At 38.9% G+C, this 16,125-nt stretch overlaps 1 protein-coding gene across 1 annotated transcript in view; it reads right to left on the bottom strand.

Moving 5' to 3' along the window:
- The window catches only part of LOC100552943 (vesicular inhibitory amino acid transporter), a 34,851-nt gene extending 27,321 nt beyond the window's left edge, over positions 1–7,530 (bottom strand). Inside the window, exon 1 of the mRNA XM_008118977.3 lies at positions 6,335–7,530. Within this exon, the coding sequence (XP_008117184.2) occupies positions 6,335–6,625 (291 nt within the window). The 5' untranslated portion in view covers positions 6,626–7,530. The remainder of the gene's footprint in view (positions 1–6,334) is intronic.
- Positions 7,531–16,125: the final 8,595 nt, after the last annotated feature.

Here is a 16,125-nt window from a genome sequence, read left to right as displayed (position 1 = left end):
TCAAACCTGTACTCCAAGGACCAAGACTCAGCCTAGCATTTGTGGTATAACAATGAAATGAAAGCTTTCGAAAATAGATCCATTTATTCAATTGCATCTCACTCAAACAGGCCCCACAGATGTAAAAGAAGGGTTGATTTTTTTTTACATTTAAGGTCATAACTTAGAGAAAAGCTTGTGTCTTTAAGGCAGTGGTTCTCAACCTATGGGTCCCCAGATGTTTTGGCCTTCAATTCCCAAAAATCCTAACAGCTGTTAAACTGGCTGGGATTTCTGGGAGTTGGAGGCCAAAACACATGGGGACCCATAGGTTGAGAGCCCCTGCTTTAAGAGCATGGTCTGCTGAGCTTGATTTAGAATGGGCAATCCATTTTTCTAAACAACAGCAACACAAATGGTTCATCTCAATACAACGTTAGAGCTCTTGTTGTATTCTCAGTGATGGCTCTGGGCAACTGATGGGATCTAATGATCTCCAGAATTTCTAATAAAAACCTTCCATGACCCATGAGATTTCTACACACAAACACCCCTTTACTGTTCTTTCCTAAAAATGCCCTGGGTTGTTGGTCAATGTCATCTGCAGTATGTTTAGAAAGTTGCAGATGACATTGAGTATTAGTTTCCATGAGAAATGTCACACTTTTTCCCCTGTATCATAATGTTCCCACAAAGAAACAATTGTGATAGCAGTAGAGAGCCCTCATTGTAGGGTAAACATATGGGAGTGCATTAGAATTAATGCAGTTTAGCACCACTTTAACTACCATGGTTATCAGCATTATTTAGTAGCCAGGGAGAAAGACCTTGTAAAACTACAACTTTCATGATTGGATACCACTGAGCCACGTCAAACTTCATTAATTCTAGAGTGTAGATGCACCCTAAATTCCCACAACCTGCTCATTAGTCTCAGAGTCTGGCTCCTCTTCCAAACCTCAAGATGTCAGGCGGGATTTCAGTGTGAGAATGCCATTTTAAAAATAAAATTATTATGTGGTGTTGGCTTCATCTGCTGTGGGATGCTTCAGGGCAGCTGCGGTAGAGGCCCTACCTGGACACCTGCTCTTCTCCTCCCTCCCATGCTCAATGGAAAGAAGTAATTCATGTGTGGACTATCCTGCTTCAATATTTGCTGCCACAACAGTGGATGAATATGATGCTCCAAATAATATATTGCAGAGAAGTTTTGTTGTTTTGGGGTTGTTGTGTGTTTTCTGGGCTGTATGGCCATGTTCCAGAAGCATTATCTCCTGATGTTTCACCCACATCTATGGCAGGTATCCTCAGAGGTTGTGAGGTATATTGGAAACTAAGCAAGGGAGGTTTATATGTTTGTGGAAGGTCCAGGGTGTTTTTGTTCTGTTATTATTAATGTCCCCATTTCTAAATGGTTGAAGATACGGTATAATTTCCTTCCATACTATGTGTTATACATGTATCATATTGTATAATTTTAGTAAAAAAACAAAACAAAAAAAACAAGCATGGTTTGAATGTATTCCTTCAGCTCTGTTTTGGCATTTTATTCTGTCACTTTAATTCATAACATCACTTTTATCTGTTTCTTCTTCTTCCCCCACACCTCCTGCCTCCATTTATCTTCCCCTTCTCATTCACTAGCCCCTAAAAACTAGTTGTTGCACTTGTTTTCTCCCTTCTTCCATAGTCTTCATGCCATCCCCTTTTCTCCTCTCCCTGCACAACGTTTCCAGTTATTTGTGGCTTCTCCATTTTTCCCAATCCCTTCCCTTTATTTCTGTCATCTTACATTTCTTCCTACCCTCACTTCCTCTCCCTGTATTCCATTATCTTATTTCTTCCTTTCCCCTGTGTCACCATCATGCTTTCTCCTCTCACCCACTACAAAGAAAACCTTGACACATAACTAGGATAAATTATGTTCTCACCATTTTTAAAAAATTGTTTGCAATCTTTCCTATGCATTATAACTGTATTCTCAATTCGCTTCTCACATGATAAATAAATAAAATACCATTTTAAAATCCTAAGACATATTAAGCATAAAGGTTTTTATTTCTGAACAGACATCTATTCAAATGTTGGTCAATTCTCCTCCTCATTCCTCCTCCATATATCCCAGATATTATTATTATTATTATTATTGTTATTATTATTATTATTATTATTATTATTATTATTATTATTATTATTCCCTGCTTTATCTTCCCAAAGGGGACTCAAAGCAGCCTGACAAATTAGAATTTAAAATATACATGTTGATTTTCAATAGCATTATTATAGTTTATTTGGGGGCTGGTGAAGAATTCTACAACCTATTTAAAACAATTGTCAAAAGAAAAGATATCTGTTGAAAAGCAGAGTTTGGAAATCTTCCCTTTTTAATGAAAACAAACTTTCAGTTGTGCAACAACTCCTCTGTATAAAAATCATTGGCTACAAAAGTATTAAAAACAGAGCTGGGAAAATTATGCTTGTTTTTTCCATTTCAATGCACAACTTGGGAAACTTTATTTGTTTAGATTACAGCTTTTATGTGTTCTTAAAAGCAGTTATTGAAAGGTGTTATAAACAGAGCTGTGAAAATTTGGGTTGTTTTTCTTTCTTTCTTTTTTTCAATTCAAAGCCTGAAAAACACAGGCTATGATTCTATGCCATTCTCTACTTATCTTAATTTTACACAAACAGATTGAATATTTCTTATCTGGAATCCTAAAATCAAAATACCTCAAAATCCAAAATTGTCCACATTGGTGGCTGAGATAATGACATATTTGATTTCTGATTATTCAAAGTACATGATCTACGTTTCATGCACATTAAAATGTATAACATTACTTTCAGGCTATGTATGTAAGGTGTATAAGAAACACAAATGAAGTGTGTGCTTAGAGATGGGTCCCATCTCCAAGATTTCCAATTACAGTATGTACATATATGCAAACACAAGTATTTCAACCCCCACCCTACCTCAAAATAGAAAATACAAAACACTTTGGGTCTCAAGCATTTTGGATAAAGGATACGCAACCTGTACTTAGCTTCACAGAAGAAGTACTATAGAACTCTCAGACAGCCTCATCAGACAGGCAAAATTGCATGTTGTATGATGCTTCTACTTCACTTACAGCATGGAGCCCTCCAGCTCCCATTCCACAACACTGATCTGCTTCTGGCGTGGCTCTGTGCTGCAAGTCAAGTGGGAGCGCGGTAAGCGGCCACCACGACAACACAGAAGGATTTCCGTGTTACATAGTCAACAACAGGGAGAAGCTGGGCAGCAGACACTTCCCCCTGTGGGATGGGGTGAGGGGGAAGCCGTGTGAAGCGGGGTGCAGGGCGACAGATTCCCCACACCCCACACCAGGTCCCACCAGATTCACCACAATATGTGGTGAATCCCACCCTTAATGTGATGAGGTCCCTAGTGAATTACAAATTTGTGTATCAGGCACCAAGAAGAGTGTCTACCAATGCACATTCTTACTCCCTAACTCAGTGGTTCTCAACCTGTGGTTCCCCAGGTGTTTTGGCCTACAACTCCCAGAAATCCCAGTCAGTTTACCAGCTGTTGGGATTTCTGGGAGTTGAAGGACAAAACATCTGAGGACCCACAGGTTGAGAACCACTGCGGCCTAGCTGGTGTCCCAATGTTCATAGGTCCTGTTGTGCATTGGTCACTTTGCTGACTCCTCTGCAAAAGCATCTATGCTTTTGAATTAATGCAGTTTGATATCACCTTAACTGCCATGGCTCAATGCTATGGAATCATGAGAGTTGCAGTTTTAGAAGATATTTAGCCTTCTCTATCAAAAAGTGCTGGTGCCTCACCAAATTACAAATTCCAGAATTCCATAACATTGAGTCATGGCAGTTAAAGTGGTGTCAAACTGCATTACAAACCACAGTGTATGCAACCTGCACGTTAGCATCCAGCAGCCCCTTATTGAATATAGACATTGCAAAACTGCACAATTCTGTTTCAGACACGTCCACTCGAGAAGCCCCTTACTGAATTCTGGCTGTAGTTTCCAACCAGAAAAATATTTTCTCACTTGTCAAATTGGGTATATATTTTTGATTTGAATGAGAGATTCTGAGCAACTGGTTGATGCCTAAGGTATCTTTCTTAATTACATCACTGGAGCCCACCCTCCATGACATTGCCGGGGCCCATCCTTACATCTCAGATTTTGGCTCCAAAATCTCAAGGCCTGGGGTGCTCCTGAACTGGCTGTCCTGTCGCTCTATATGAACCAGACTGACAACATATGAAAGATTTGGACTCACTTCATAATGAATATCATGGTGAGATAAACCCTTGAGCTGACTGTTCTGAATTTTCCTCCTCATTGCAACGCTCAGGGCAGTCTCTTGAGTTTCAGGCACCCAGTGTTTCTCAATTTAGAAGTTATGTATTGGCTAGCTAATACATCTACACATTTATTTAGTAGTCATAAGCCTGGATGGCTAGACCCCTCTTGTGGATTCTTGTGGATATCAGGTTATCAATTCTAGCGGTCCCCTTACACACCCTTGGAAGAAGTCTTCTAAGAGATTCTCTTTGTTTCCCAAGCACACAAAGAGAGTTTGAAATCACCTGTTGTAAGTAAACTGACACCTGTGACCCTTCAACTACTGTTGTACACCTGAAGGATTATTTCTACCTGACAACAGCATGAATATCCTAATATGGACTTGACTTCTTACCATTGTATTCACTAGCCAACACTAATCATATTTTGGTTTCAGAAACTAATGGTGAAATCTTACCAATTCTCCAACATTGCAGGATAGTTGGAAGAATTTGACATATATTTATTTCATAATTCCTCCGCAGCTTAGTTCTATCTGTGATTATCTGCAAGCAAATTTTCCTTAGTTCTGAGAAACCATTTTCCAAACAAAGTACTGAATTGTATACTGGCATGGACCAATGATATTCATCCAATAACGGTAAGGTATGCTATCTTGTAAAAAAAATTAATACTTGACATGTTAGCTCCAAAATATTCAGACCATGGAATGAACCTACATTTTCATTCAATACAATACTAGTAAATGATACTCTCAAAGAAATACACAGCAAACTAAATTATCCCAATGTTTTCTGAATCTTTTCTTTCTATTTGCTATTGGCGTATGTACACATTATGAATTAAAACTTTACTTGTAAACAGCTAAAATTAATTAAGAAACTTCCAGATATAGCAGTAAACTGCAGATGCAGCAGTAAACTAAAATTCTTTGATTACAACTACAGTTTTTACAGCCAGGATATGTTTCATTGAGCAGCTTCTTTTTTTACTGCATTGGACAGTCTTTCAACTAAATATAATTTTTTTTCAACGTCAATGAAATATCAAAAGAAACACAACCTGTTATTGCTTTCAAAGACTATGGAATTTAAGAGTAAAGAAGCATGTGAGTATTTACCTTTATGTTTTCTTTCCATGTTTAGAAACTTATTAAAAGCTGCAAGTGGTATATTCTCCAAACTGTAAATGCTGCCAGACCACTTCTATTTCTCTTTTGTCAGTTGTCTAGCTATGGCAGCACTACAAACATACACAAGTACAAAAATGTTCTATTCCTGACTAAATACAAGTATAATGAAAGTTAATTATCATGAATTCATGAATGTCAATTGTTAGGTATGCCTTGTGTTTTAATGCTCTTCTTAACTCCAGTAATAAAATTATAAAACCACAAGTTGCATTTATACAGAGGAGAGATTAATTTATAAGCTTGTTGTTGTTGTTGTTGTTGTTGTTGTTGTTGTTGTTGTTGTTGTTGTTGTTGTGTGCCTTCAGATCATATGCGACCAATAATGTCTCTAAGGTGTGCCTATTACAGACTTTGCTTGGCAAGATTTGTTCAGAAGAGGCTTGCTATTGCCTTCCTCTGAGATGGAGAGGATGCCACTTGCCCAAGATCATTCAGGACATTCCATGGCCAAATAGGGATTCGAACCCTGGTCTCTAGGGTCATAGTCCAAGACTCAAACCACTATACCATGTTAGCTTCATTAATAAACTACCACAGGTCAACTGTTTACATAGTACATTACAGAGTAACACAAGCAAATGAGACAGGAACACAGCTCAAGTTTTATGAATGACAATGGGAGATTGCTAGGTAAGTGAAGAAAAAGAAGATTAAGAAGAAATAAATATTAGTAAATACAAAAATGCAACATTCAGTAGCAGTTTAAGAATTGCCTATTATATTCAGCTCACCATTTTATACTTTGATTATAAACTGGAAATATTCAGAATGCTGTGAAATGGATACACTTCAAGAACATGATGAATATACTGTGGATGTCATAAATTATGGAGCACTAGATTACCTGAATGGCATTGGTTACATTCCAACCAGCTTCCCAGGTGGTGATCAATGTGCCCTGGGCATTTTGCAGGTGAACTTGGCTGTAGCCCTCTGGGTCCTGGCTATGTGCTGTAAATCCCATGGAAGCTGGTCCAGTGGTTTCCTCTCCTCCTTCATCATGACCCTTGTTGAGTTCATCCTCTCTGGCAAAATGGACATTTTCTTCATCAGTATAGAGGCAGCCTCTCCATTTCGTCATTTTAATAAACTGGGAGCTGGAACCCCCAGAGTTGTTCAGAAGAGATGAAAACATGTAAGCTATCTCAAGTTGTACTCAGACTAATTTCTTTACTAAAGTTAATTCTGCAGAATTGTTCAGTAGTATTAGTATCCCCCCACAATTTTCTTAAGTGCACTGAAAATATAGCTGTGCTGTATAAGAATTCACACTTTTTAGTCTTTCACTTGCAGTCAAAATAGCAATATAAAAGAGATTCTGCTGTGGTCCTCACTCTGCTGCTCTGAATCAATGATGGTGAGTAGCCCACAAACTAACACCTCCACCTCAAAACCTCCCTGTTATGGTCATCATTACGGAGAGCACTCAATCATGAAGCCTCTCTCAATGACAGCGAGAACATACTGCTAGGAAATATGCAAGTATCCTTTCAACAGAAACAGCCCTGTCTTCCTAAAATAATTGCTGCCTTTAACACTCAGAACCGACTGAAGCTGCCAAAATGAACTCTAAAATGCATTTACTAACAAGTTCATAGCTGAAGTTTTCACAAATCATGGTAAAATTTAAAAAAATCACAACTCAGGCACAGATTTGCAAACTGGTAAAAAACCAATACTTTAACTTAGAAACAGAAAATAAAAATATACAGTCAACCATCCATATCGATGAATTTATACATTCATGGATTCAACCATCCATAGGTTGAAAATATTAAGAAAAAATCCAAAAGAGCGAATCATGATTTTATCATTTGATATAAGGGACACCATTTTACTATAAATTCTGTGATATCATCTGTTAATCATCTAGAAGAGGAGCAAGGAACACCTAGTGCCTGTATTAGTGACCCTTTATTTACAAAGGGCAATTTTCTTTATTGAAATGAAATAGGGCACCTTCATAGCATTCTGCATCGTAACACAGGCATCTGAACATGGGTATGGTTTCAAACAACATAGGATGGTAACAATGGTCTTCCCCTGTTTGTGAGACTATTCTCTCCTACAATTGTTTTTGGCCATGTCTTAACAGAAGATTTGTTTTCTCTATACGTGATTTCATTTTATGAATTTATAAATTGCATTGGCTCTCAGATTGGCACACAGATTGGGGTTCCATAAGAATAATAAAGCAGCACAAAACAGCAGTTCATAAAATGTTAACACTTAAAAATGGTCCTAACTGAAACTAGTGATTGGCTGAAAGCATTCTGAAGTACTTTGAGCAACTCTAAGGAAATGGCTTTTAAAAACTGAAATGTCCTCACATCAGGTAGCAAAATGACAGCAAAGATTGCTGGTATATCACAAATTGCTTGTGCTTCTTATATGTGCTGCTATGCACAAGTGAATCTCATGTCATGCAGAAGGATTAAGAGACTTCTAGGGAGAGCACCTCTATAGGAATGTCTAGGTCTTCCATTGCAATGTATTGGACTGAGTGTTGCCTCACCAAACTACAACTCCTGTGATCCCATATCATTGAGTCATGCAGTTAAAGTAGTGACAGACTAATGCTACAATGTACATACACCTTAAATTACTCGAAGCAATTTTTGTGTGTTTCATCTGTAATATAGAAAGAAGTGAAATTGTTTTTGCCTTTCTCTTGCCAATGGTTTATAGCATTCCTTTTGAAAAAAATAAATGAAGCAGTAAAGTATTTTAAAAATAACTGCTCCTATGCCCTCAGCCTCACTGCGTTAAATGCTGCTTACTCTCCAGCAGGAATGTGTAAAATTGAAGCCTTTATGTTAGCTACAGCTGAAATTCTTTTCTCGGTTATCTAAGAGTTTCTTCAAATTCCTATGTGAGTAGACTGAAATGTTTGACCACATGAAAGGCAAAATTGTGCTCATAAACCATTCAGTCCAACCTCATAGTTCACCTTCTAATATGTGACACCAGAGAAGCAAAAAATGACAGGGTGAAGTGAGCATGTGGCCTCACTCAGAAATATCCGATGCTATTACCAATTATGATCTAATATGCCAACCCAGACCATGGAGAATTCTGCCCCTGTATTTGAGAGTGATGCCTGTTCCTCATACACTTAAGTAATGGGTCATACTCTAGGTGTAAAAACATTAGCTAAACACAGTGGTTCTCAACTTGTGGGTCCCCAGGTGTTTTGGCTGACAACCCCCAGAAATCCCAGCCAGTTTACCAGCAGTTAGGGTTTACAGGAGTTGAAGGCCAAAACATCTGGGGACCCACAAGTTGAGAACCACTGGCTTAACATAACCTTTAATGAATGAGAACATTGATTTCACATGGTCTGGACTAATATTTATGTATGAGGATTTTGGACGAATGGATTTTAATTTGGCTATGTTTTAAATTTTGTATAATGTGTTTTTATTCTGTAATGTTACGTTGTTTTTATATGAACGGTTGTTTAGTGTATTGTTTGCAGGCATTGAATTTTTGCCTATTTATTGTAAGCTGCCTTGAGTCCCCTCGGGTGAGAAAGGCAGGGTAAAGGTGCTGCAAATAAATAAATAAATATTACACTTTACTTCTAAGTGGCAATTTAGGTCTTCCCTTTTTCCAGGCAGGTTCTATCTTCCTCTTCTCCATGAATGTTGGCATATACAGTAGAGTCTCACTTATCCAAGCTAAATGGGCCGGCAGAAGCTTGGATAAGCGAATATCTTTGATAATAAGGAGGGATTAAGAAAAAGCCCATTAAACATCAAATTAGGTTATGATTTTACAAATTAAGCAACAAAACTTCATGTTATACAACAAATTTGACAGAAAAAGTAGTTCAATACACAGTAATGTTATGTTGTAATTACTGTATTTACGAATTCAGCACCAAAATATCACGATATATTGAAAACATTGACTACAAAAATGGCTTGAATTATCCGGAGGCTTGGATAAGTGAGGCTTGGATAAGTGAGACTCTACTGTACTGATTATCCACCATGCAGACTGGGAATAATGGGAATTGCAACCCAGCAGTACTTGTGGTTCTGAGGTTGGGGAAAAATTAAAAGACATTTAAAAGTAAGAAATCATACCCACAAGGCATGTATCAAAATTCAAACCCTATTATCTGATTAATCAGAACAAACTATAGCCTTCCAGATGTTTCTGTACCACAAAACAATTGACTCTAGTCATCATGTCTAATGATGAACAATACAGAAGTTGTAGTCCAGGATCTGGAAGACCACATAAAATGACATGGTGAGCTGGATTTGGCCCACAAGCCTAGAGATTGATACTTGTGCCCTAAATCTATACACATAATAAAAATGAAAATGTGTATGTGCCATGGGTGTCTGCTCACACAGAAAGAGTCCTGCATACACAAACACGCTATAGTTCCCACTAAGCTGGAGAACCCTCCCTCGAAGGACATTGCAGTTTATAGAGAACACAGTGAACATGTCCAAGAGCCCTGCCAATGTCCTCCAAAAACATCATACTGAAGTGAAGGCTTTCATTTGGAGACAATTTCCTCGTGGATTTTTTCATTTTCCTCCACCAAAGACACTTCCCATGGTTCCTTTCTCTTTCCATTGGTGTGGAATTTGCATGACCCCACCCACTGCCTTTCCCTTAACACACACAGCAAGCAGAGAAATTGATCAGCAACTGAACATTCTGGAGGGCAGGCTTGGGCAAACTTTCTAACTTGGGGGCTGTCAGAGCGGTGTGGGTGGGCCAGAAGGGAGGGGTTCTACACAAGTCCCCTCCCTGCCCTTTTTCTCCCCTTACTCTTCTCTTTTAGAGACAGAAAGTGAAGGAAAGACTGGAAACATTTGGATCCCAAAGGGTTGGCTTTGGTCAGGATGAGATGGTGGACGGCAAAGAAAAAGTATCCATTAGACCCCATATTGCCAAACTGATATGACCTCACACCCAAAAACAAAGGCCCTTTTCAAATAACCCGGGCATCACTGGGTACTCAAGCTAGTGTACAATAAACTTTGGCTAGTCTTTAACTGATGTGGAAAAGCTGAAAGATGAGTTGTAGCTGTTGTTTGGCATATTTACCTCAGGTTTTGTATATTTGGCTTTCTGTTCAAGTATGGGTATTCTACATGAGGTGTGAGAGGTGTTTTTGACACAACCACTATTAATTCATGTGGTTATTCCAGAGGCAGGGGTATATATGTCTAAACATTTCTAGATCATTATTGAATTGCCATATTCCAGCATCTCAATTCTGTGCGATATACCATATATTTTATTAGTTTGCATTCTAGCTGTACACTGTTAACACCTTTATTTTTACCACTATGTTTCAACCTTAGCACCATTTTTGTATTTGCTACTCTTTTGAGAGAGCTAATAGAGGAATGCTTGCATTTCTGGACTTGGCACAGAGAGACACAAGCTGTCTCTCATTCTTGTTTTTTTCGTGGAATTTATTGTATGACCTTGGGCTATCGTTGCCTCTCGACAAATCTACCTTACAGGTTTGTCATGGGGATTAATAACAGGACAGGGACCATGTAAAGTGGTTATTTATTATAGCAGGGATTTAGCACATTTTTACTGTGGTAATAAGAACAACAGTCTTTTTTTGTAATGCACAGGAACATCTAATGCTACCAAAGTGTCATCAGACCACTAGAGGATATTGTTAGCCATCAGATTTTTTACTGATGGTAAAAAGTGACAAAATCATGAATATATCCCAGGAAGTAGTTGCTATCTAATTCATAGAGAAAAATCAAGCAGAAAGTAACATGAAATTTCCAGACTACATCTCATTCGCTTGTGCTCTACCTACTGTTCATGTTCTTTGCACCTTCTCACTACACCGCTCTTCTTTCTTCTCTTGTCTCACTTCATGCCTTGGAAATGCCTCGATCCATTACTCTAGGACTTTACTTCATTGCCTCATTTTGCAGCTTCAACATGCTCATATCTTCTTGCACCCCACTACTCTCTTCTCTTCTCGTCTAACCTTGTGCTCTGCCCTCTTTTTCACTTTCAAGATAAGGTGGAAATAACACAGCAATAATGGGAATAGCTGAAATGAGTACAAGGAGACAGATTCTTTGTGACTTTTAAGACTTCTTGCATTTATTCTACCTAGTGTTGTGAAACTAGGGAAATTAGTGATGTGGCCATCACAAAAGCTTCAGGAAAAACTAGAGGCATGTCTCTAAAATGTATATCTTATTGTTTTTTAACAAGCCCAGTGCAGTTCAGCCTGTGCATGCTCTTAAGGCCTTCTTCAGGTGCTTTTAGAGGCAAACTTCAAAAATTCTGGGGAACCAGAAACTATCAAATTGCCACCAGCTTACCCTGTGAATTATATGGGTGCTCCTCAAGATTTGCTTCCATTCTTTATCTGACAGTCTTTCTGGGCTTTTTCCTGGAATACAGTTGTTTTTCAAAAATGAGCATAGGAAAATGGTTCCAACTGAATTTTTGTGATTTAATGTATTCTTCCCACCTATCTTATGCAATTGATGGCCTCTTAGGAAGTTGGTATTCTGGTCATTTTATTCTGTTTTTGGTAGTTTTTAGGCATTAAGGGGATAATAAAAGCATGAAACATTGTGTTGTAAAATATTGTTTTCAGTTGTGTCTAACACACACCTATGATTTTGGTCAAACCTCTCTCAAAAACGACAATTCAGTTTTTGCCTGTTCAGTTCAGGCTTTTATTCAAGCATAGAGGCTACCATAACTGTCCCTCATACAATGGTTCTTGCATGTATTCTGCACATGCAATAACATGCATAATATTGCTATATGAAACAAGATGTGTAAAGACTCAGACAACAGAGAACCTTACATTTTTTTTTATCATGTTAGAAGCGACTTGAGAACATACTGCAAATCAGGGTAGTTGTATGTTTTCCGGGCTGTATGGCCATGTTCCAGAAGTATTCTCTCCTGACATTTCACCCACATCTATGGCAGGCATCCTCAGAGGTTATGAGGCTGCTGGTGTAAGAGAATTGGCTGTCTACAGAGACCTTGTCCAGGGGACACCCAGATGCGTTACCATCCTGCTGGAAGGCTTTTCTCATGTTCCCCCAAACTAGAGCTGACAGACAGGAGCTCACCCCATCTTGCGGATTCAATCCAGCAACCTTCAGGTCAGCAATTGAGCCAGCACAAGGGTTTAACCCATTGTGCTACCGCAGCTCCTATACCTTAAATATTAATAATGCTAAACAGTAATCATTATATTCTTGGCTTGCCCTGCTATATCACATCCTGCTTCCTTCACTCCAGTTGATCAATTGTTTTCTGTACATTCTTGGCAAGGAATTCTGCAAAACAGAAATCAACTGGCCTTTCTTTTGGAATGCTAATTGTCCTGCTGATTTGTCACATTGTTCCAGGAAATTGGATCATTGCTTCAGTCATTCTGGTGACCTTTGAAATATTCTGATACCCCAAAGACTGAACTAATCTACAGGGCAAATGGGAGAGTAGGCTGGTATTTTAGTACTGGTATGTTAGTAATAAATAGAGGATTGAAAGTTAAGGGGGGGGGGGGTAATTTTGTGACCAAGAATTCCTAGAATTCATTGACCTCACAAATGGTACATTGTCTAGGGTCTGGGATTTTGTCCAAGTTACAAAAATATATTTATTATTAGTAATTTACATTTTGTTTGAAATGACCCACTTCACAATTAAACTGAGCCTTAAACTCTGTTTAGTTGTAAAGTGGATCATTTCACTATATTTTGGCTATCAAAGGACATACAATATATGTATATATCATGAATATTTCACTTTGGTATGATTTCATAAATGGGTTTTAACCACATTAATTATTACTGTAAACCAGCAGTACCTTCTTAATTACCATGTCTTAGCATAGCCAAGTAATTTACCTTCAGACTAGTGTGCTATGGTAACAGTTCAGAGTAAAGCTAAATGAAATATTTGTCATTTTATATTTTCACTTGAAATTTTGCCCTTTCAACTGAATAGAGTTTCTTAATATAAAACTAGACAAACTGTGAAAAGTCAAGGGAAGAGGTTTCTACCCTTTGGGCTATGACGTTCCCAGATAAGCGATCAAGGAACATTCTAGAAGACCCTGCTAAACCTTTGAAGAAGAGCTGTGAAGCCCTTGAGGTACAGCAAACTAGTTCTAATAGATCCAGCTCCAAGGAGATTCTCTATTAGTCTTCTTTATATATTGTATGCCAGTCTTCTCCTTGTAACAGCAGGTAGGCCAGTCAGAATAATAACGCCGGGTGTTTCCTTGCCCTCCAGTTTCAGAGATGAAAACCTGGATATATCTTACTGAACAACATCAGAGTTTGGACCAAAAATGCAGTCTGGCAAACACAGAGTAAGTTATAAACTGAGAAACACATGAAACTTCTGTTTAGCAGGGAAACACTGGAATGTATGGACTGAGTTAGTAAAACCTTAAAAGGGAAACAACAACAAATGTACAGAGCTACACAGCTCATTTAGTGCAGTTTAAAACTGGGATTGAAGAAAGTGGTTTCACTGTGCTGATGATTACATAGGGAATCTTGAAACCAGTTTGATGGCGACTGCACAGAGCACGGATGGGCATTAAGGACTTTTGTTTGCATGCTTTAAATGATCAGTGTAGATGGGGTCCAAATGAACCTACTGGGAAAGGTTTGACTCAGTTAACTGAGGGTGCATCTATATTATAGAATTAATGACACCACTTTACTGCCATAGCTCAGTGATGTGGAATCATGAGCATTGTAGTTTGATGAGGCATCAGCACTCTTTGGCAGAGAAGGCAAATATTTTCTAAAAATACAACTCATATGATTCCATAGCATTGAGCCATGGCAATTGAAGTGGGGTCAAACTGCATTATTTCTACAGTGTAGATGTCAGAGTAGAAACTACTCTTTTCACTTGGAACTCATTTTGCAGTAATTGAAATATGATGTGGACACTGGAGAAAAGTGAGAAGAAAGAGAAACTGAAACATTCCAAAAGCAGTTGACAAGGTGGGACAGCAGGTGATTAACTGGGACTGACTGCTAAAGTGGGACAATTGGAGGGTATGTGTTTACTGCTTACTGATATTTATACTCCAGTTCTCATCAATCCTGGTCAGCATAGCCAATGTTTAGGGATGATGGGAGCAGCAGGTTGGGAAAGCTGTATAGAAAAAGAATATAATGTTAAGGCAAGTAGTATCTTATTTAGTTAAACAAGGGAACCATTCTTAGTTGGATACTCTGGGACCTGTTTTAGCCTAGGTCAGCAACTATATATAGCTGGTTCGGCTTATTCTGAAGCTTTAATGTGCATGTGCATTAAACAATTGCTTAAAATATGAAAGTACTGGAAGAATGCTGTAAAATCTGAGATTATATTTGTTCTTTTATACATATGAACATTTTGTGAGAGGTTTTGTTTGAGTATAACATAAAATTAGTGTGGCAAACTGGAAAAAAGGAAGAAGAAAGAAGGGATGACAACGATCGAGGTAACCCTAAACAAATCAAATCTAAAATTAAAATCCCGGTGGAGAAGCGGACTAAATGAGACCAACCTTTATTTATGAATTAATGAATTGCCGATAATCCGTTGTGAGTAATCATATGAGTCCAGTCAGAACGGGTTAATGCCCGGTCCGAACGGGTTAATGCCCAACGCGGAGGAGGGGAAGCCACGACCTTGACGGCCTTGTTTAGTCTACTGGCTCTGACGTCGATACAGACCAGAAGAACCGGATGTGAGATAGAGGAAGCGCATAAGCGGAAGGCGTATCAAAGAGAAAACAAGAAGGCACTACTGGGTACAACAGTTGCAAGAGGGTGGAGGACTGGAAGGAGAAGGGGAAACAAAAAGCAAAGCATAGCATACCCATAACAAAGCAGGGTTCACGAGGACGAGGACGAGAAGCAGACGGTGAGAGGGAGCGCGATACAGAGGGCCGAGGCGGCGCGCGGTGCGAGGACGAGAAGCAGACGAGGAGGCAGGGAGACGAGGAGGAGACGAGGAGCCCCGGACGAAGCAAGTACAGACGAGGACGAGAAGCAGACGGGAGGACGAGAAGCAGAAGGAAGAGGAGAGGAGAGCCATTAAAGAGGACTCCAAACAAGAGAGAAGCGGACAAATGTGGGGGTGAGAGAAAGAACCCATCAGGAAAAAGACAGAAAGGAAGAAAGTCGGGTAGGGGGGATATTTATGTGAGTAGGAGGCAGCGTCAAGGAAGGACATTGGAAAGACAGGGGATCGAGGGAGAGGATCAAGAGAGGGGTTTGAGAGGGAAGGAAATAAAAGAACGAGACCTGTTCACCTGTGGGACCCCTTTTTGAACTGGCACAATAAGGAATACTATGATTTAAAGGAAGAACCACAGGAAGGGGAGTGCTAAAGAGGTAATCAGATATATCCTGTAAAAGATACTTAAGAGGAAAATACAAGGAATTAAGGGGAACCAAGGACTAGTGTCTACCCTCCCAACGCTAAGGGAAATTACGTATTTCAGAGGTTATTATAGTGAGCCCCAAATTAAATAAATAAATAGATAAATGAAATAAAATAAAAAAAGAGCCCATGCCAGTGACAGTCAACATTTAGAAGCTATCCTTTCACCCAAGTACCCAAAATATTCCTATTGGACAT

The sequence above is a fragment of the Anolis carolinensis genome, chromosome 1 (assembly GCF_035594765.1).
Source record: "Anolis carolinensis isolate JA03-04 chromosome 1, rAnoCar3.1.pri, whole genome shotgun sequence".
Taxonomy (NCBI): domain Eukaryota; kingdom Metazoa; phylum Chordata; class Lepidosauria; order Squamata; family Dactyloidae; genus Anolis; species Anolis carolinensis.
Note: the sequence above shows the minus strand (reverse complement) of the source record. Positions and strands in the feature narration are given on the sequence as shown.